Source organism: Brachyhypopomus gauderio, unplaced genomic scaffold (genome assembly GCF_052324685.1).
Source record: "Brachyhypopomus gauderio isolate BG-103 unplaced genomic scaffold, BGAUD_0.2 sc66, whole genome shotgun sequence".
NCBI lineage: Eukaryota > Metazoa > Chordata > Actinopteri > Gymnotiformes > Hypopomidae > Brachyhypopomus > Brachyhypopomus gauderio.
Genome location: NW_027506887.1, coordinates 1552881 through 1576764, shown reverse-complemented (window position 1 = coordinate 1576764; position 23884 = coordinate 1552881). Strand labels below are relative to the sequence as shown.

Here is a 23884-nt window from a genome sequence, read left to right as displayed (position 1 = left end):
TGTGTCCTGAGCTGGCACCCACAGCACATGCCCTCTTGTTGTCCCAGCCCTGTGTGTGCAACTCATCATCACGTAGTCAGCTAGCCACGCATTTGATCATCAGTCTGGAAAATCACACGGATGGCAAGTGGCAGTAACTTTGAAACACTGTCTGAGACACTGAAACCTCCCAAAACTACTGAGCCCTCCACCAAAATACTGAACCCTACCCCAAACCTCTCTGCAGAGACTGAGCAAACACTGAGCTAATGAAAGTACACAGCAATACACATCCATCCCCAAAGCCTCTCAAACCCCTCAAACATGCTGGAACAGAACGACTGCCTACTTCTCTTTCTTTCTTCCACTCTTCAACACCCTTGACGTTAAGCCTCCCCCTCTCACCCCGGGACGTTCACCCCCACTCACCCAGCTCTTCCTCTCCCTCCGCTCAGTGTCCCCCTCCTCCTGTCTCCTGCTGTTTACCAATTTTGTGGTCACATCACTGTCAAAATGGCCTCCTCTGATTCAGACTGAGACAGCCTGTCAACAGACACATACAGCTCGGCTCTCTGCTCTGCTCAGCGGCCCGGGCCTGTAGATGACGAGAGTGCTTTACAGAACACTCTCCTCCAAAGAATGCTTGTCATCTTTTGTGTGCATGCATGTGCGTGTGTCTGCATGCGCATTTGTGGTTGGTCTTAGTGGCATGATATGATGGAGGAGTGTTCTCTATGCCAAGGCTACACTGTGGTTGAGAAAGAGAGTGTGTGAGACGAAGAGGAAGAAACCAAGAGAGACAGACAGAGAAACAGAGAGATGAAGAGAAAGACACCGAGAGAGATGGAGAGGGAGAGAGAGAGAGAGAGAGAGAGAGAGAGAGAGAGAGAGAGAGAGAGAGAGAGAGAGAGAGTGTATATGCTTAATTATAGCATCATTCATCAGCTCTGGGGTGGCTTGGCTGCTTGCCCAAACTCTCTTTCTCCCTCATTCCTTTCATCACCTCTAGTTCTCCTGTTGTTTCCTGATGTTCAAAACCTTTCCACAGATTTCTGCTCCTTGGTCTCTCTTTCTCTCTCTCTCTCTCTCTGCTCAAATTTTGCCTCTTTGATAACCATCATTTCATATTCCTTGCATTCATTGCCTGTGGCTGATTCTGAACCACTACAGCATGATTTAATAAGAGCTCATATGCTTTTCTCACATCTGATCCCAGATCAGACAGAACCCTGCTCACTTCACCTGCTTCACAATCACCTTTAAGCCTGAATGACAGAGATGCTATGCAGTGACATTCACACCTGTACACACACACACCTGTACACACACAACACACACACACACACACACACACACACACACACACACACACACACACACACACACATGCACACCCAAAACTCAGACACACAGGGACGGTCTTTGCTTGAGGTAGACGGTGTTGTCCCTACGATGTAGGAGGTGTAATCTCTATGAGGTAGGAGGTGTAGTCTCTAGGTAGGAGGTGTAGTCTCTATGAGGTAGGAGGTGTAGTCTCTACAAGGTAGGAGGTGTAATCTCTATGAGGCACAGCTGTGTCAGGGTTCAGTTCTCACAATGTGTCTCAAGACTCAAGAATGTTTTTCTCAGTTTTAGGCCACACTGGCCAAAAGAAGCACAGATCGCACTGGCTAAGAGAGATGAAGACTGATTGACAGTGTTAATGGTCAAATCTCTCTCCCCCTTTCTCTCTCTCTCTCTCTCTCTCACACACACACACACACACACACACACACACACACACACACACACACACACACACACACACACACACACACACACACACACACACACACACACACACACACACACACACACACACACACTCTGTCCATAGTCGATAACAGGCATGCCTTTGGGACAGGCTCAGTTTAACTTGACACATGACATATGACGCGTCTGCCTTAGCCTCTGACCTCCAGCTGCTTGGCTGCAATTGCTGACCCTGGGCAGTGGCGTGTGAGGGATGATCTATGATCACCGATCACACGCAGTGCTGCAGCCACTGATCAGCCTGCTGTCCGTTGCAGACCTCGCGGGGTCCCACATCCCAAAACTTTCCCTGAGGCACATACTACACTGATGCAGCATACATAAACGTGCATGTGTGTGTGTGTGTGTGCATGCTGGAGGTGTAGATATCCTTCAGCAGTCCCCACCAAACAGACCAAGAAATCAGCAAACGCAACAAAAGTTAATTAATATGACAAACATGACCAACGCAGCAAGCAAACCCACCTTTTAACACACATTTTCATTTGCTCAATTAACTCACCTTTTCATTCAGCCCTGGCGGGCCTCTCGGTCCACTCTCCTCCACCGCTCTGCCTCAGACGCACGCTTGGACAGGCAGACTGACACTAACGCACAGTGCCGGGTCACCCCTGCCCCCACCACCCCCCTGCCAGGGATGATTAATTAGATTCCTGCATATGTGCGCCAGTGAGACGCTGTGCGTCTAGCCGGACGGCGTTGCTGTGATCGTAGCAACCCTCCGAGAGCACAACGAGTCGTGTGTGGAGGCATGAATGGTCTAATTTGATAACCGCTGTTGGAAACTGAAACTGTGTGTCAGCCCGAACAGGTGTGCCACTGTGACCAATGGGAATACAAGGATTTTAATAAACCACGGGTTCTAGTTAATGATGTAATTTACAGGGGAAGTGTGACAAAGTGTGTGTGTGTGTGTGTGTGTGTGTGTGTGTGTGTGTGTGTGTGTGTGTGTGTGTGAGAGAGAGAGAGAGAGAGAGAGAGAGAGAGAGAGAGAGAGAGAGAGAGAGAGAGAGAGAGAGAGAGAGAGAGAGAGAGAGAGAGTGAGTATGTGTGTGAGTATGTGTGACTGGAACAGAACAATAAAAAAATTTCTTGAAGGAATATGGAAAAATAGAAAACGTCAAAATGGCAGCCAGCCCTTAAGGGATTAAAATGGGATTAAGGGATTAAAACACATAGCATTTCTCCTATAAGTCACAGACTTCATCTTCCTCTATGGCATTTCTTCTCTCTGTCTCCCAGTGTCCTCTCCCCGTCTCCCAGTGTCCTCTCCCCGTCTCCCAGTGTCCTCTCCCCGTCTCCCAGTGTCCTCTCCCCGTCTCCCAGTGTCCTCTCCCCGTCTCCCAGTGTCCTCTCCCCGTCTCCCAGTGTCCTCTCCCCGTCTCCCAGTGTCCTCTCCCCGTCTCCCAGTGTCCTCTCCCCGTCTCCCAGTGTCCTCTCCCCGTCTCCCAGTGTCCTCTCTCTGTCTCCCAGTGTCCTCTCCCCGTCTCCCAGTGTCCTCTCCCCGTCTCCCAGTGTCCTCTCCCCGTCTCCCAGTGTCCTCTCCCCGTCTCCCAGTGTCCTCTCCCCGTCTCCCAGTGTCCTCTCCCCGTCTCCCAGTGTCCTCTCCCCGTCTCCCAGTGTCCTCTCCCCGTCTCCCAGTGTCCTCTCCCCGTCTCCCAGTGTCCTCTCCCCGTCTCCCAGTGTCCTCTCCCCGTCTCCCAGTGTCCTCTCCCCGTCTCCCAGTGTCCTCTCCCCGTCTCCCAGTGTCTCTTGTGCTTTCAGGAAGAGGCACTTTTGTTTGACAATCTGATTTTCAGCATGGCAACTCCCAGGGTGAGAGGTACCACAAAGCTTTCTGTGGTGTGTGTGTGTCTGTCAAATCTCACAGCAAGATGACGTTTTTTACCCCTGTTGGCAGTGCAATTAACTGCCATGTCATCTAAATAAGGCTTCTTTTCTGAGGTAATGTCTTACAACACTCAAAAGTCTGGAAGAGACATTGACTTTTTAAAAAAGTTCTAAAGTACTAAAGATATGAATATTGGCTAAGCAGGACAGTTTAAGCATTTTCTTCCATTTGCTAAGAGTAATCTAAAGGAAAAGGGACAGTGGAGAAGCACAAATGAGCTGTGGGACAGAAGGTCTGTGAAGAAGACCCAGTCTGGGTGGTACAGGGCTGTGTGGTTCAGTCATACACTGAGTTTTTGCCCTGAATGAAAACCAGTAGGTATGTTCCTTTGTGCCACCACACAACCCTGTTTTGGCTTCGTGCATGATGTCTTGTACAGTTTATTTTTTATACATGTTAGATTTATGTTATACAGCTGGTATTGTTGATTTTAAATTAAAAAATAAGACTTTCCTTAATTTCCCTATTTTTAATCATTTACATTTTAAAACTTTGCTGAAGCTCAATTGCCCTAGTGGGGATTATAATACTAAGGAATAATGTAATGAAATGAAATGAGGACTCCAGTTAGCAACAGCAGGGAAGCTGGAATCTGTGTTTGCTCTGTGTCCCTCACAGCTGTGCTGCATTTTATACGATTTTAACAAATCCAACATCTGAAAGTCTAGAACATTCTAAGCTTATGAAAGTCAATCCTGTTGTGTTCTGTGTATTTTTGTAGAGATGCTGTTGTCCAGTCCCTCCCTAACTAGCACTTTGTGTTACAAAATCATCTCTGTGGCGGTCAGTTTTTGATGCAGTTGAGTGTGTGTGTGTGTGTTGAAACTAACAGAATTAGTAATACAGAGAAACAATCCCAGCTCGTCACCGGAGACGCCAGTAATGTGCACGCTGAGCATCAATTGGCGACAACAGAGCAAACAGGAAATAGAGAAAGCAACAGGGGGGCTGTATGTGTGTGTGTGTGTGTGTGTGTGTGTGTGTGTGTGTGTGCGCGCACGCATGCTAGTGTGTGCACACAAACACGTGTGCGTGTGTGTGTGTGTGTGTGTATGTGTGTGTGTGTGTGTGTGCGCGCACGCATGCTAGTGTGTGCACACAAACACGTGTGCGTGTGTGTGTGTGTGTGTGTGTGTGTGTGTGTGTGTGTGCGTGGGAGGCAGCCAGCAGGGAATCAGACATGGACTGCATATGTGCCAAGAAATAAAAGAAGTGGCCACGTTCCTGGTGTGCTGCGAGTGTCTGGAGGCTCCTGCTTCATCACTGCTGCTCCCCTGTACACTCACTCTCATGTTCCTCCTCTCCTCTTTACACTCACTCCCATGTTCCTCCTCTCCTCTTTACACTCACTCCCATGTTCCTCCTCTCCTCTTTATACTCACTCATGTTCCTCCTCTCCTCTTTACACTCACTCCCATGCTCCTCCTCTCCTCTTTACACTCACTCCCATGCTCCTCCTCTCCTCTTTACACTCACTCCCATGTTCCTCCTCTCCTCTTTATACTCACTCTCATGTTCCTCCTCTCCTCTTTACACTCACTCCCATGTTCCTCCTCTCCTTTTTATACTCACTCTCATGTTCCTCCTCTCCTCTTTACACTCACTCATGTTCCTCCTCTCCTCTTTACACTCACTCCCATGTTCCTCCTCTCCTCTTTACACTCACTCTCATGTTCCTCCTCTCCTCTTTACACTCACTCCCATGCTCCTCCTCTCCTCTTTACACTCACTCCCATGTTCCTCCTCTCCTCTTTACACTCACTCCCATGTTCCTCCTCTCCTCTTTATACTCACTCTCATGTTCCTCCTCTCCTCTTTACACTCACTCCCATGTTCCTCCTCTCCTTTTTATACTCACTCATGTTCCTCCTCTCCTCTTTACACTCACACCCATGTTCCTCCTCTCCACTTTACACTCACACCCATGTTCCTCCTCTACTCTTTACACTCACTCCCATGTTCCTCCTCTCCTCTTTACACTCACTCCCATGTTCCTCCTCTCCTCTTTACACTCACTCCCATGTTCCTCCTCTCCTCTTTATACTCACTCATGTTCCTCCTCTCCTCTTTACACTCACTCCCATGCTCCTCCTCTCCTCTTTACACTCACTCCCATGCTCCTCCTCTCCTCTTTACACTCACTCCCATGTTCCTCCTCTCCTCTTTATACTCACTCTCATGTTCCTCCTCTCCTCTTTACACTCACTCCCATGTTCCTCCTCTCCTTTTTATACTCACTCTCATGTTCCTCCTCTCCTCTTTACACTCACTCATGTTCCTCCTCTCCTCTTTACACTCACTCCCATGTTCCTCCTCTCCTCTTTACACTCACTCTCATGTTCCTCCTCTCCTCTTTACACTCACTCCCATGCTCCTCCTCTCCTCTTTACACTCACTCCCATGTTCCTCCTCTCCTCTTTATACTCACTCTCATGTTCCTCCTCTCCTCTTTACACTCACTCCCATGTTCCTCCTCTCCTCTTTATACTCACTCATGTTCCTCCTCTCCTCTTTACACTCACTCCCATGTTCCTCCTCTCCTCTTTACACTCACTCCCATGTTCCTCCTCTCCTTTTTATACTCACTCATGTTCCTCCTCTCCTCTTTACACTCACACCCATGTTCCTCCTCTCCACTTTACACTCACTCCCATGTTCCTCCTCTACTCTGGTCCCACACAACCCTCTCCTCCATCTCCCTCCTGATCCCGTCCTGCTTGCCCCACACGTCTGGCTCCTCACTGCCCTTTTCTCTGCTCTCTTCTAGCACATCTCCTCTTATAGACCTGGAACATGTTCAGGAGATAGTCGCACACATACAGACACACAAACACGGACTTGCTCGCACACAGAGTGACAGACCAAACACAGAAATAGTGGGTGGTGTGGGGTGAATCTGTATATGCAGCTGCAGAGTGTTTATGGGCATGTGTGTGTGCATTTGTGCAGGCATGTATCCATGTGTGTGCAAGGCAGACTGAAGTTCGCTGGCTGTGTTAAACCTGTGTGGCCATCCAGCTGAAGCCGCTACAGCTCTTTCAGTCAAGGACAACACAGCTCAGAGTCACGCCAGGAAGTGTGATCACTCCAGACCCCCTCGACACACAGCTCAGAGTCACGCCAGGAAGTGTGATCACTCCAGACCCCCTCGACACACAGCTCAGAGTCACTCCAGGAAGAGTGATCACTCCAGACCCCCTCGACACACAGCTCAGTCACTCCAGGAAGAGTGATCACTCCAGACCCCCTCGACACACAGCTCAGAGTCACTCCAGGAAGAGTGATCACTCCAGACCCCCTTGACACACAGCTCAGTCACTCCAGGAAGAGTGATAACTCCAGACCCCCTTGACACACAGCTCAGTCACTCCAGGAAGAGTGATAACTCCAGACCCCCTTGACACACAGCTCAGTCACTCCAGGAAGAGTGATAACTCCAGACCCCCTCGACACACAGCTCAGAGTCACTCCAGGAAAAGTGATCACTCCAGACCCCCTCGACACACAGCTCAGAGTCACTCCAGGAAGAGTGATAACTCCAGACCCCCTTGACACACAGCTCAGTCACTCCAGGAAGAGTGATAACTCCAGACCCCCTTGACACACAGCTCAGTCACTCCAGGAAGAGTGATAACTCCAGACCCCCTTGACACACAGCTCAGTCACTCCAGGAAGAGTGATAACTCCAGACCCCCTCGACACACAGCTCAGTCACTCCAGGAAGAGTGATCACCACTCTTACCAAATGAATATGTGACAGAAGTACAAGTAAATGGAAGATTCCCCTACATGCCCAATCTCTCACCTGTGATCAGAGGCAGACAGACATGCAGAGAGAGATATTCATACACACCGAGCTAGACAACAGCAGCAGAACAGAACCTCATGATCCCTACTGATGTTTAGTTTCAGCTTGTCTCCTGTACCCTATGATTAGCTGGATCCAGAGTGATCCATTAGCACTAGAGTTAAACAAGGCTGACGGGGAGCTTGGGGCAAGACTGACCTCCCCAGCGGGACAGCGGTTCTGTAGGGGTGGGGCTGACCTCCCCAGCGGGACAGCGGTTCTGTAGGGGTGGGGCTGACCTCCCCAGCGGGACAGTGGTTCTCTAGGGGTGAGGCTGACCTCCCCAGCGGGACAGCGGTTCTCTAGGGGTGGGGCTGACCTCCCCAGCGGGACAGCGGTTCTGTAGGGGTGGGGCTGACGTCCCCAGCGGGACAGCGGTTCTGTAGGGGTGGGGCTGACCTCCCCAGTAGGACAGCGATTCTGTAGGGGTGGGGCTGACGTCCCCAGTAGGACAGCGGTTCTCTAGGGGTGGGGCTGACCTCCCCAGTAGGACAGCGGTTCTGTAGGGGTGGGGCTGACGTCCCCAGTAGGACAGCGGTTCTCTAGGGGTGGGGCTGACCTCCCCAGTAGGACAGCGGTTCTCTAGGGGTGAGGCTGACCTCCCCAGTAGGACAGCGGTTCTCTAGGGGTGGGGCTGACCTCCCCAGTAGGACAGCGGTTCTCTAGGGGTGAGGCTGACCTCCCCAGTAGGACAGCGGTTCTCTAGGGGTGAGGCTGACCTCCCCAGTAGGACAGCGGTTCTCTAGGGGTGAGGCTGACCTCCCCAGTAGGACAGCGGTTCTCTAGGGGTGAGGCTGACCTCCCCAGTAGGACAGCGGTTCTCTAGGGGTGGGGCTGACCTCCCCAGTAGGACAGCGGTTCTCTAGGGGTGGGGCTGACCTCCCCAGTAGGACAGCGGTTCTCTAGGGGTGGGGCTGACCTCCCCAGTAGGACAGCGGTTCTCTAGGGGTGGGGCTGACCTCCCCAGCGGGACAGCGGTTCTCTAGGGGTGGGGCTGACCTCCCCAGTAGGACAGCGGTTCTCTAGGGGTGGGGCTGACCTCCCCAGTAGGACAGCGGTTCTCTAGGGGTGAGGCTGACCTCCCCAGTAGGACAGCGGTTCTCTAGGGGTGAGGCTGACCTCCCCAGTGGAACAGCAGTTCTCCACACACGACATTCGTGGTTCCTGCTTAACAAAACGAACCAGGTATGTTAATAGCAAGACAGAAATACACGTAAGGTGCAGGGTTGCAAGGCCAAAGATCTGAGGACTGCCGACATGTCTGGTAAGGCACCATATATCTGGGAATAGCAAGCTGTGTCTGCCCTGCTGTACTACAGGCCTGGTACAGCCTCAGTGACACAAATATTGCAAAAGAGAGGGGCAGGAGGCAGGAGGCAGGAGGCAGGAGGCGAGGGGCAGCTGAGAGGCCCTGAGAGGATTTGTGTGCTGTCAGTCAGCCGAAATCACAACAGCTGAGATTGTAGACGGCAGCCGTGCTTCTGTTGCTTTTGTGCTTATGCTCTCGCTCTCTACCTCCCTCTCTCTCTATCACTCACTTTCCCTCATTTACTCACTCTCCCCCCTCTTTCTCTCTCGCCCTCTCCCTCACTTTCTCTCCCTAACTGACTTACTCTCCCTCCCTCTTTCTCTCTCTCTCCCTTGCTCAATCTCCCCCCTTAGTCATGATCTAAAACTTGTCACAAATGTACTAGTGAGAAACAACAGGAAGAAGAGAGGAGGAGGGCATGAGTTAGGAGTTGAAGATCTGTTTATCTTAACAGAACTGATAACACCTACCATAAATAGCAGGCTTCCCATAGCCAAGGCCGACCCACAGGGCCATCACAGAGACTACACCACCCAGGGACGGCAGAATGCCTGCGTCAGCATGGCCAATAGCTGTGGTTAGTCCACAGAAGCTACGTCAGCAAAACAGGCTAACGTAGCTGTGAAACACTGTACTGCTTTAATGACACAAGCCAGAGACACACAAGTGTGTATGCAAGATTTGGAGTAGGTGTCAGCAACACGGACACACACACGGACACACACAGGCACACACACAGGCACATACACACACTTCACTCAAGACATCATTTACCACTTCCTTTCCTGTGGCAGAGCTAGAAAGCTAAACTTTAAGACATACCCCCTCCATGTGACAACCACGGATAACCATAAACCACGGGTAGGCACGGATGAACACGGATAATGGCAGCCCATGACCGCTCCAGGGAACGGCTCTCACTAACTCCTTAATGGACAAAACCCTGCACGCTGGTGGACAGTGAAGAGCTGAGAGGAACACCACCTCTCTGTGGGACAAGTGCTGAAAGAGGCAGTGCAGGAGGGGATGGTCCTCCTCCACTCCAAGAGAAGTGGCAGAGCACAGGAGGGAGGGAGGGGCAGAGAGAGAGAGAGAGAGAGAGAGAGAGAGAGAGAGAGAGAGAGAGAGAGAGAGAGAGGCATTAAAGTCATGCAAGCATGTAAGTGTGTGAGTGTAACACTTCCCCTGCCCCCTGCCCCAAGCCCATCAAGCTGCCCTGCTGTCTAGCCTCCCCCTAACTACCCCTCACTACTGCCTACTTCCCCGTACCACCCCATTAACATCTCTGCCAATCATGTCTTGGCAGCCCTGCAGATTAGTAGGGTCACACAGACACTAGAAAGGGTGAAAACTCTCTTCTTTAGAAGTACTGTTCTCATGCATACACATGCGCACACGCACACACACACACATGCACAAAGTGAGTGAATGTCTGACTAAGTCTTTAGCCTGATAAAAAAAGAAAGTTCAAGAGAAAATAGAATTACAGAAAAGCTTGAGCACACAGACCCAGGTCCCATCACAGGACATGGTTAGAGCACACAGACCCAGGTCCCATCACAGGACATGGTTAGAGTACACAGACCCAGGTCCCATCACAGGACATGGTTAGAGCACACAGACCCAGGTCCCATCACAGGACATGGTTAGAGTACACAGACCCAGGTCCCATCACAGGACATGGTTAGAGCACACAGACCCAGGTCCCATCACAGGACATGGTTAGAGCACACAGACCCAGGTCCCGTCACAGGACAAAGTTAGAGCACACAGACCCAGGTCCCATCACAGGACATGGTTAGAGCACACAGACCCAGGTCCCATCACAGGACATGGTTAGAGCACACAGACCCAGGTCCCATCACAGGACATGGTTAGAGCACACAGACCCAGGTCCCGTCACAGGACAAAGTTAGAGCACACAGACCCAGGTCCCATCACAGGACATGGTTAGAGCACACAGACCCAGGTCCCATCACAGGACATGGTTAGAGCACACAGACCCAGGTCCCATCACAGGACATGGTTAGAGCACACAGACCCAGGTCCCGTCACAGGACATGGTTAGAGCACACAGACCCAGGTCCCGTCACAGGACATGGTTAGAGCACACAGACCCAGGTCCCGTCACAGGACAAAGTTAGAGCACACAGACCCAGGTCCCATCACAGGATATGGTTAGAGCACACAGACCCAGGTCCCATCACAGGACATGGTTAGAGCACACAGACCCAGGTCCCATCACAGGACATGGTTAGAGCACACAGACCCAGGTCCCGTCACAGGACATGGTTAGAGCACACAGACCCAGGTCCCGTCACAGGACATGGTTAGAGCACACAGACCCAGGTCCCGTCACAGGACATGGTTAGAGCACACAGACCCAGGTCCCGCCACAGGACATGGTTAGAGCACACAGACCCAGGTCCCGTCACAGGACATGGTTAGAGCACACAGACCCAGGTCCTGCCACAGGACATGGTTAGAGCACACAGACCCAGGTCCCATCACAGGACATGGTTAGAGCACACAGACCCAGGCCCCATCACAGGACATGGTTAGAGCACACAGACCCAGGTCCCGTCACAGGACATGGTTAGAGCACACAGACCCAGGCCCCATCACAGGACATGGTTAGAGCACACAGACCCAGGTCCCGTCACAGGACATGGTTAGAGCACACAGACCCAGGTCCCGCCACAGGACATGGTTAGAGCACACAGACCCAGGTCCCGTCACAGGACATGGTTAGAGCACACAGACCCAGGTCCTGCCACAGGACATGGTTATAGCACACAGACCCAGGTCCCATCACAGGACATGGTTAGAGCACACAGACCCAGGTCCCGTCACAGGACAAAGTTAGAGCACACAGACCCAGGCCCCATCACAGGACATGGTTAGAGCACACAGACCCAGGTCCCGTCACAGGACATGGTTAGAGCACACAGACCCAGGTCCCATCACAGGACATGATTAGAGCACACAGACCCAGGTCCCATCACAGGACATGGTTAGAGCACACAGACCCAGGTCCCGTCACAGGACATGGTTAGAGCACACAGACCCAGGTCCCGTCACAGGACATGGTTAGAGCACACAGACCCAGGTCCCGCCACAGGACATGGTTATAGCACACAGACCCAGGTCCCATCACAGGACATGGTTAGAGCACACAGACCCAGGTCCCGTCACAGGACAAAGTTAGAGCACACAGACCCAGGTCCCGTCACAGGACAAAGTTAGAGCACACAGACCCAGGTCCCATCACAGGACATGGTTAGAGCACACAGACCCAGGTCCCGTCACAGGACAAAGTTAGAGCACACAGACCCAGGTCCTGCCACAGGACAAAGTTAGAGTACACAGACCCAGGCCCCATCACAGGACATGGTTAGAGCACACAGACCCAGGTCCCGTCACAGGACATGGTTAGAGCACACAGACCCAGGTCCCGTCACAGGACATGGTTAGAGCACACAGACCCAGGTCCCGCCACAGGACATGGTTATAGCACACAGACCCAGGTCCCATCACAGGACATGGTTAGAGCACACAGACCCAGGTCCCGTCACAGGACATGGTTAGAGCACACAGACCCAGGTCCCGTCACAGGACATGGTTAGAGCACACAGACCCAGGTCCCATCACAGGACATGGTTAGAGCACACAGACCCAGGTCCCGTCACAGGACATGGTTAGAGCACACAGACCCAGGCCCCATCACAGGACATGGTTAGAGCACACAGACCCAGGTCCCATCACAGGACATGGTTAGAGCACACAGACCCAGGTCCCGTCACAGGACATGGTTAGAGCACACAGACCCAGGCCTCATCACAGGACATGGTTAGAGCACACAGACCCAGGTCCCGTCACAGGACAAAGTTAGAGCACACAGACCCAGGTCCTGCCACAGGACATGGTTATAGCACACAGACACAGGTCCCATCACAGGACATGGTTAGAGCACACAGACCCAGGTCCCGTCACAGGACAAAGTTAGAGCACACAGACCCAGGCCCCATCACAGGACATGGTTAGAGCACACAGACCCAGGTCCCGTCACAGGACATGGTTAGAGCACACAGACCCAGGTCCCATCACAGGACATGATTAGAGCACACAGACCCAGGTCCCATCACAGGACATGGTTAGAGCACACAGACCCAGGTCCCGTCACAGGACATGGTTAGAGCACACAGACCCAGGTCCCGTCACAGGACAAAGTTAGAGCACACAGACCCAGGTCCCGCCACAGGACAAAGTTAGAGCACACAGACCCAGGTCCCATCACAGGACATGGTTAGAGCACACAGACCCAGGTCCTGCCACAGGACATGGTTATAGCACACAGACCCAGGTCCCATCACAGGACAAAATTAGAGCACACAGACCCAGGTCCCGCCACAGGACAAAGTTAGAGCACACAGACCCAGGTCCCATCACAGGACATGGTTAGAGCACACAGACCCAGGTCCCGTCACAGGACAAAGTTAGAGCACACAGACCCAGGTCCTGCCACAGGACAAAGTTAGAGTACACAGACCCAGGCCCCATCACAGGACATGGTTAGAGCACACAGACCCAGGTCCCGTCACAGGACATGGTTAGAGCACACAGACCCAGGCCCCATCACAGGACATGGTTAGAGCACACAGACCCAGGTCCCATCACAGGACATGGTTAGAGCACACAGACCCAGGTCCCGTCACAGGACATGGTTAGAGCACACAGACCCAGGCCTCATCACAGGACATGGTTAGAGCACACAGACCCAGGTCCCGTCACAGGACAAAGTTAGAGCACACAGACCCAGGTCCTGCCACAGGACATGGTTATAGCACACAGACACAGGTCCCATCACAGGACATGGTTAGAGCACACAGACCCAGGTCCCGTCACAGGACAAAGTTAGAGCACACAGACCCAGGCCCCATCACAGGACATGGTTAGAGCACACAGACCCAGGTCCCGTCACAGGACATGGTTAGAGCACACAGACCCAGGTCCCATCACAGGACATGATTAGAGCACACAGACCCAGGTCCCATCACAGGACATGGTTAGAGCACACAGACCCAGGTCCCGTCACAGGACATGGTTAGAGCACACAGACCCAGGTCCCGTCACAGGACAAAATTAGAGCACACAGACCCAGGTCCCGCCACAGGACAAAGTTAGAGCACACAGACCCAGGTCCCATCACAGGACATGGTTAGAGCACACAGACCCAGGTCCTGCCACAGGACATGGTTATAGCACACAGACCCAGGTCCCATCACAGGACAAAATTAGAGCACACAGACCCAGGTCCCGCCACAGGACAAAGTTAGAGCACACAGACCCAGGTCCCATCACAGGACATGGTTAGAGCACACAGACCCAGGTCCCGTCACAGGACAAAGTTAGAGCACACAGACCCAGGTCCTGCCACAGGACAAAGTTAGAGTACACAGACCCAGGCCCCATCACAGGACATGGTTAGAGCACACAGACCCAGGTCCCGTCACAGGACATGGTTAGAGCACACAGACCCAGGTCCCATCACAGGACATGGTTAGAGCACACAGACCCAGGTCCTGCCACAGGACATGGTTATAGCACACAGACCCAGGTCCCATCACAGGACATGGTTAGAGCACACAGACCCAGGTCCCGTCACAGGACATGGTTAGAGCACACAGACCCAGGTCCCGTCACAGGACATGGTTAGAGCACACAGACCCAGGTCCCATCACAGGACATGGTTAGAGCACACAGACCCAGGTCCCGTCACAGGACATGGTTAGAGCACACAGACCCAGGCCCCATCACAGGACATGGTTAGAGCACACAGACCCAGGTCCCATCACAGGACATGGTTAGAGCACACAGACCCAGGTCCCGTCACAGGACATGGTTAGAGCACACAGACCCAGGCCCCATCACAGGACATGGTTAGAGCACACAGACCCAGGCCCTATCACAGGACATGGTTAGAGCACACAGACCCAGGTCCTGCCACAGGACATGGTTATAGCACACAGACCCAGGTCCCGTCACAGGACAAAGTTAGAGCACACAGACCCAGGTCCCGCCACAGGACAAAGTTAGAGCACACAGACCCAGGTCCTGCCACAGGACATGGTTAGAGCACACAGACCCAGGTCCCGTCACAGGACAAAGTTAGAGCACACAGACCCAGGTCCCATCACAGGACATGGTTAGAGCACACAGACCCAGGTCCCGTCACAGGACAAAGTTAGAGCACACAGACCCAGGTCCTGCCACAGGACATGGTTAGAGCACACAGACCCAGGTCCCATCACAGGACATGGTTAGAGCACACAGACCCAGGTCCCATCACAGGACATGGTTAGAGCACACAGACCCAGGTCCTGCCACAGGACATGGTTATAGCACAGACCCAGGTCCCACCACAGGACATGGTTATAGCACACCGACCCAGGTCCCTTCAAGAATTTCCCTCTGGGAACAATAAAGTATTTATTTGTCCATCTATCTAGGACAAAGCTTGAGCACACAGACCCAGGTCTTGCCACAGGACAAGATTGGTCTAATACCCTGGTGAGGGTCCAAGCCCCTTTTGCCCACTGCACCACACACCACAGGAGTCCACAAGAACTCACCCCGAAGGACATCTGCAGGGGACATGACCCTGTGGTAGACATTTTGCGTGTGTGTGTTCATGTGCAGTGTATGGGATGGGAGATCTTTCATACCCCACGCTGTTTAATGATTCAAAACCCCTTACACCCAGATCTCCCCAGGCCTGGTCACAGGATATTACTGAACAGTAAACAACACTGAATCTGCCCAGCTGTTTACCCAGAGGGTAGCAGGGAATGAGGTACCCAGCACCTCCAGGTGACACCTGACTCTGTACACAAACACACAACAGGCAACAGCAGACTTAGGGAAAAAGTCCAGCACTGACACAGACGGATTGTTCTAGAAACTCTACAACATGCTCGTCGCAAACATGTGGCCATATGAGACTCATAAGGTGACAATGGCCTCATTTAGGAACACGGGCAGCAAGTAGCAGGTCCAGACACAGTAGATCAGCAGCTCTACAGCTCTGTGTGCACATGCCGTACCAGGCGAGCTGACACAGAGTCCTGCAACAACACTTTCCATCTGCAGTTCGAATGCGATCATTCAAATTATTAAAAAACGGCCAGCGCATACATCATGATTTGCGACATACTGAGGTGGTTCGTCTCTGGGTCCTTTGAAGCTGGAGGGCTGGCGGTCTCCGTGGCTACATGGTGCTCCTTTCTCAGCTAGCCAATGTTTAGCTGAGGCAAGAGCCCCGATATACGAAAAAAAGGGGGGGGGGGGGGGGGGGGGGGGGGACACTTGTGTTGACCAGAACAAAAAACACATGGGATGATGAAACAGATGAAGAGAAGAAGAAAGAAGAGAGAGGGAGAGAATTCTCTCATTCTTTCCCATGTCAGAGCTAAATGAAGTGATCAGTCAGTTCACAAATCCCTTAGAGAGAGGGAAACGGAGGACATGGGTGGAGGAGGGGCATGGAGTGGTGTAGGCACTCCACCTCCACGCTGGAAGGCTTCTACGCCCGGCAATTGGGGGAATTTACTTTGCAGACGGCAGAAGAAATGATCAGTCAGTCATGCAGCCTCGACACATGAGGAGTGGAACGAAGCAAGATTACTCTACTTCACTTTCCCTGTTTACATCTCATGAGACGGAGAGTGAAATAGAGAGGGGATGGGTGGAGGGATAGGGAAAGGGGGAGAGAGGGAGAGGAGGAGGGAGAGAGAGAGAGAGAACATAAAGCTCACTTGGAAATGGATAATGAAATTGGAGACAGTGTGGGTAGGGAGAGTAACCAGCACAGGGTCTTTATGGTAGAGGAGACACTACTAAAATGAATGTGGGGTTAGGGGGGTTAGAGTAGGAGCAGAAAAACATGATCCAAAATGACCAGCTCAGCTGTTAAAGTAATTTCTCTTCTACAAAATGGACTCTGACATCTTGTACTCATAACTGAATAAAGAGAAGATCAAAAAGCAAGTGCCTGTCTGTGACCCACTCAATCCCACTTGATATTCCCAACACTAAAGGTCTAAAACACAGTACTATGCTATCAATGCACTTTAAAGTGATAATGTAGGAGTAGTACAACAGAAATGAACCTGCTGTGTTTGTTTCCTATACTGTACATGTACTATACCTATACCATACCTATACCATACCTGTACCATACCTATACCATACCTGTACCATACCTGTACCATACCTATACCATACCTGTACCATACCTATACCATACCTGTACCATACCTATACCGCACATGTACCATACCTGTACCATACCTATACCATACCTGTACCATACCTATACCATACCTGTACCATACCTGTACCATACCTATACCGTACATGTACCGTACATGTACCATACCTGTACCATACCTATACCGTACATGTACCATACCTGTACCATACCTGTACCATACCTATACCATACCTGTACCATACCTGTACCATACCTGTACCGTACATGTACCATACCTGTACCATACCTATACCATACCTGTACCATACCTGTACCATACCTGTACCGTACCTGTACCATACCTGTACCATACCTATACCGTACATGTACCGTACCTGTACCATACCTGTACCATACCTGTACCGTACATGTACCATACCTGTACCATACCTATACCATACCTATACCGTACATGTACCATACCTGTACCATACCTATACCATACCTGTACCGTACATGTACCATACCTGTACTGCATACCTATACTGCAGGTATGGTATACCTATACCATACCTGTACCATACCTGTACCATACCTATACCGTACATGTACCATACCTGTACCATACCTATACCGTACATGTACTACACCTATATCATACCTGTACCATACCATACCTTTACCATACCTATACCGTACATGTACCATACCTATACCTTACCTGTACCATACCTATACTTTACCTGTGCCATACCTATACCTTACCTGTACCATACCTGTGCCATACCTGTACCATACCTATACCATACCTATACCGTACATGTACCATACCTGTGCCATACCTATACCTTACCTGTACCATACCTATACCGTACCTGTACCATACCTATACCATACCTGTACCATACCTATACCGTACCTGTACCATACCTATATCGTACCTATACCGTACCTGTACCATACCTATAACGTACCTGTACCATACCTATACCTTACCTATACCATACCTGTACCATACCTATGCCTTACCTATCTACACCTTACCTGCACCATACCTATAATTTATCTGCACCATGCCTATACCTTACCTATACTGCACCTATATCTACTCCTTATCTATACCTTACCTATACTGCACCTATATCTACTCTGTATCTATACCTTACCTATACTGCACCTATATCTACTCTGTATCTATACCTTACCTATACTGCACCTATATCTACTCTGTATCTATACCTTACCTATACTGCACCTATATCTACTCTGTATCTATACCTTACCTATACTGCACCTATATCTACTCTGTATCTATACCTTACCTATACTGCACCTATATCTACTCTGTATCTATACCTTACCTATACTGCACCTATATCTACTCTGTATCTATACCTTACCTATACTGCACCTATATCTACTCTGTATCTATACCTTACCTATACTTTGTCCTTTTTTGTTCCTTTCTTTCTTTAACTCTTCACCCTTTGTTCCCTACCATGATATATAAAATGGGGGGTACCGTGGTCATGCAGAGGGTGCACAGAGGCTGCATGCCAGAGGCTCTGGGTTCAGTGTCCTGAAGCACACACTCAAGGATGCCTCCACCCCTGCTGTGCTGTAGGTGCATGAGTGGGTGAGCAGGTGGGTGTGAGTGAGGTGGGGGTCCTCATGCAGAGTTGGACTGTCCTTTCTTGGTCATGATGCACACCAGGGTTTCCTTTTTCAGACTGAGAGAGACGGACTGCCTGAAACCACAGCTGGACTCAGCCTAGAGAGAAAAGCCACGTGCACGCACACACACGCTCGCACGCACGCACACGCACGCACGCACGCACACGCACCCACATGGCTTGGCAGGACTAGAATTCTTGGCAAAGCTTACAGTACACTCTGTGTGTCTGTGCTTTATTAACAGGGAGGAAGCACAGGAACTCCAAGCGGATCAGAACACTGCAGGACCGCAAGTCAAAGAACACGAGTCAGAGAACGCACGAGTCAGAGAATGTTGTACTCGCAGAGGCGTGGGCCGGAGAACACTGTATTCACAGGAGTGTGACATTGTTGTGGAGAAGACAGGAGTGGAAATGAAAGAGATGTTGCACATCTGAGGATAATTCACAAAAAACTCAAACATTACTCAAACACAGAGGACGAGGACGCCACAATGCAGCATGCAGAAAAGCACAGTGTGGAGCTTGCTTCTGATTGGAGAATGGCGTACAGTGATGGTTCTCACACACATTCTGGGTTGTGGCACACCAGTGGTTCCATCAATCCCACGAATACAGTGAGAAGTAGAAATGACAAGAAAGAATGAAAGGAAGATAAACAGAAGAGTGAGAGAAGTGGAGAGAGAATGAAGCGATAGAGGGAAAGACAAAAAAAGATGAAGGGGAATGAGAGGAATACGCACAGACGGAAAAAAGCTTTTCAAAGACTGAACCAATGTAAACAACCCATTTTAAAGCCCTTCAGATGATATGACGACTTGTGGGAACGATGATGATGATGACTATAATGATGATGGCCACTCGAAGCCTGCCGCAGGCCAATAAAGGCGAGACAGAAAAGGAGAAATGGATAGAGGATGATGATGATGATGATGATGATGAGGAGGAGGAGGAGGAGGAGGAGAGCAAACATTCCAAAGGCAGCTGCCAACAGATGTTTCCGATCTGTTTACCCTGGCAATGAAGAGGCCTGTTGTGGACCCCGCTCAGTGGAAAACGCTCCACCCTCTGCTCATCTCCACCCTCCAACACCACTCAGTAGAAAACTCTCCACCCTCTGCTCATATCCGAATCACAGCGTCAGCATTTCACCTCATAAGGGGAGAGTCTGGAGTCCAGAGTGAAAATGGTGATGAAAAGCATATAACAAACTGTGGCTAAACTACTTTTAAATCAGAAGACATACTCTTCTTTTTCTTTAATCACAGGTCAACTCTCAACTGTGTTTTTTTTTGTCAAAGACGAGACCATTTCTCATTATTAATGTAGTGATTATTGTGTCTCACTGCAGCCGCTTGTGTTAAAGACACCTCCCACTGCCCTGCCCCAACTGCCCCGCCCCTACACTACCCTGCCGTCTCACTGCATTTGATCACATAGAATTCACAGCACATTGAGTCAGAATTGCCTCCATCCACTAATCAGAAAATATCAGTAGCCTCTCCTTCATGGTGCTACTAAAGCCATCCAATCAGAATTTCTCCTGGGAGCACAGGGCCAATCCCACCTGCCAATCACAGTGCCTTAATGAACCTTCTGGGTCCCAGTGGATCAATTGAACCACACTGAGATCAGGGGTTTTGCTTCAGTTGCCAATCAGATTAAACAGAATGGGAGATTTAACCTTTGAGGAAGAGCTGTTGTTATGCTTCTGCCTCAATGTCAGAGGCGGCCACCGCTGCCCAGCACTCATGGTGAAGAGAGCTTATTAGCAGTTAGCTTTAGGGTCTAGAAAAAAGACAGCAAATGGTCATGACTGTTCTTCTAAATTAAACATACAAGCAATTTAGCATGACCATTTCCGACACCTCTCCCCCACCACCCACCTTGTGAACACCTCAGATGGTGCTGCACACATGAATCAGGATGTTCTAGAGAAATCCAGAATAGTCCCCAGCTAAGCTTGGCTGAAGCCAAATGCCACTGCAGTGACTCAAAGAAGCTTCCAGAACTCCCCGCGTCATGCCCGCCTGCTGCCTGGAACAATGTCCTCCAGCGAGCGGTATCTGGAGCGGTGACTCAGCGCTACGAGCAGCAGACCTCTCCACTCATCCTCGTCACATTTCCTGAGATTCATGCCGAGGAGGCCAGAAAGCATCGGTGCGTATAGTCTGCTCCTCGCTCTCAGACTAGACATAACAACGGCTGTGAAGCTGCACTTTGACCGGCACCACCGCGGTGAATCAGACGGGAAGCGTCCGGTCGCAGGTAGGAGCTGCTGCCTTTCCAGACAGTGAGAATGCTTCGACTCTTGCTCAGGTGCCCTGTGGTTTTCACCACATGAACACCCAGCACGCCCGTAATGCCGCTTGGTGTCACCAATCAGCACAGTGGTTTGTAGCGGCCCAGCCAATATGAAACGCACGATCCTGGCGCCCGTCACTACACCACGGCCTTTAAAGGAAAGCTGTGCGGGGCTCTCCAAAAACAGGACAGCCATGAGAGAAAGACACAGAGCAAGAGAGACAGGCAGACGGACAGACACAAAAACACAGAGAGAGGGGGGGGGGGGGGGGGGGGGGGGGGGGGATCTTCCGTAGACAGGAAACCCTGAAGTTAAGGGCACTCTGGTAGCCTTTATGAAGTCAAACTTCTGGGAGGAAGAAAGCAGTACTCTGGATCCTAGAGGCCTAGGAGGCTTGGGACCTCAGCTCAGGCCAGCAGCTCAGCCTTGCTGGCTTTTACTCCTCTGAGAGACAAAAAGGGAGGAAGGTCTCCTCGTGCCTCCCTCAGCAACTCCCTCTGTGCTCATCAGCCATGCCATTCTCTCCCTCTCCCCCTCTCCTTTCTTGCTCTTTTTTTCTTCTTCTTCTGTTTCCTGATCCTTCTGCACAGGTCCTTATGGTAAGTACAGGAGATGCATTAACCAGCAAGCCACAAGGGACTCTGAAATCCAATTCCACTCACACAGATGTCACATATGAGAGAGAGAGAAAACGAAGAGAGAGAGTTTCGCTTTGGAGAAGAGATCAAAGCCCCATCACCTGTCTGGTCTGGCATATCACACACACACACACACACACACACACACACACACACACACACACACACACACACACACACACACACCTACCTGTCCCTTTGTTCTGGGCTCTTTTTTGAAACGTGCCCTGCATGTCATGACTCCGCACATTGCCATGTGTGTTGTGTGTGGGTGCATGTGCCTCTGTGGATGCACGTGTGTGTGCGCGTGTGCAATATTGCTGGGGAATTATTAAATCCTAATGAGCAGTGGGGGCAGGTGGGAGAGGCCCAGTGACGCTGCAACCTGAGCACCTCAGTGCTACCACAGCGTCACCTCCTCCACCACAAAGCCTCAGGTGCCTCCCCTCTCCTCTCCAGACTACAGCAATAATAATTAGAAGCAATTCAGCAGTACGAGGCCACTCAGACACTCTTTGCTGCTGAGTATTTATAGAAAAGTGGCCATTTCAGGCCAGTCTAGCCTAATTCTCAGTCAAAGCATGCTGCCATAAGACGCAGGACACAAAATAAAAAACAACAACTATCACTCAAAATGGTGGCCTGTGTTTTGGATAGGCATGGGCGTGGCTGGGTGAGTTCGCTGGTCCTCAAAAACAAACAGGAGTTCATTGAGGACGACACCCACTCAGGACGACACGTGCTGAACTCCCAGGGGTAACAAAACAGGTGTAGAATGGAAACCAATGTTGACTTTTGTTTTGGACCACAGGTTTGAATATGTACAAGAAATGTGTAACAGGACAGCTGCTCACTTTACCTTGGATCATATTTGCAGTGTACAGAATTCAGCTGGAAGACTCTCCATCTCACGCTCCCTCTTTTTTGCACTCTCTCTCTCTCTCTCTCTCCCTCCCCCCCATTTATCTTAGTCTCTCCATCACCCCCTCACTCTCACTCCTTCTCACACAAGACACCCAACGTCTTGGAGACTTCTGTGGATGAAAGCTGGCACAGATTTACAGTGTTGTGCTGTTCAGCACAGTGAATATCTGTGTGTGTGTGTGTGTGTGTGTGTGTGTTGTCTCATAGGAAGATCTGTGCATTAAATCGGTCTACCTTTATTTATAAGACAATAAATAACACAAAAAGGCATAAAAACAAAAAGGAGCATACATGAATTTGTAAGAAAAGTAGAAATACATGTACACAGTGATGTAAACTGTAGATGCATTTAAATTAAAAAATGCAAATGGTGTTGGTCTTGTCTCAGGTATGATGCTTTTTCACTATTTATTTTAAGATAGGATAACTACTTTTCTCAGTTAAGGTAGCAAGTGAGTCTGAGCTGAGATACTCAGATGGAACTGAACAGGAGATTCTGAGAAGACTTTTGAAGAAGGTTATGTCTACAGGACAAGATGAAGTGACATTTGGAAGAGGTTGAATTTCATCATGCTAAGTTGCTAACGATTTTGAAGTCTCTCTCTCTCTCTCTCTCTCTCTCTCTCTCTCTCTCTCTCTCTCTCTCTCTCTCTCTCTCCCTCTCTCCCTCTCTCCCTCTCTCCCTCTCTCTCCCTCTCTCCCTCTCTCTCCCTCTCTCTCCCTCTGGTTTCATCCCCAACCAGAACCTCAAAATGTTTCCAGTAAGGGTCACACATTTCTGAATCTGCAGTACTCTGACACTACTGCCTCTAACCCAAATGCAACAGCAGTAGTGTCTGTAGACACTCAGGGCTGTAAGACCTCTCACTGTACCAACAGCGCTCCTCTTAAAGTGGAAGATCAAACCAGGCTATTAGAGTTCAGGGCTTGAGAACTGGTTCCTGGACTGGGTTAATTGTACCTGAGAGCTATTACATGTACAGAAAGAACTGCTCTGGTAGATCACAGCTCATTAAGATGAAGTAGAAAGAGATTGGGTTTTGCACTACAAAGGTTAAAACTCTCATGGATGTAAATAAATTCAGCAGGAGAAATAAACAGGAAAAAGACTTCAAAGTACGTATGTGTAGTTGTTCCTGCATGTGCGAGTGCACGTGTGGGAGCGCACGTGTGTGCATGTGTGGGTGTGTGCACACTCGTGCAACAGGTCAGACTTAAATCTCTCTCCCCAGGCCGCTGGCCTTGACGCCAGCAA

The 23884-nt window shown here is 50.5% G+C and overlaps 1 protein-coding gene across 3 annotated transcripts in view; it reads right to left on the bottom strand.

Annotated features, from left to right (window-relative positions):
* The window catches only part of prickle2b (prickle homolog 2b), a 69008-nt gene that overhangs the window by 28461 nt on the left and 16663 nt on the right, over positions 1 to 23884 (bottom strand). Inside the window, exon 1 of one of the 3 annotated variants that reach the window (XM_076989171.1) lies at positions 9661 to 9770. The exons of 1 other annotated variant lie outside the window; for it this stretch is intronic. In XM_076989171.1, the coding sequence (XP_076845286.1) occupies positions 9661 to 9734 (74 nt within the window). In that variant the 5' untranslated portion in view covers positions 9735 to 9770. Of the gene's footprint in view, positions 1 to 2293; positions 2317 to 9660; positions 9771 to 23884 lie in introns of those variants that run through there. One more of the 3 variants, XM_076989172.1, reaches the window with a different exon arrangement.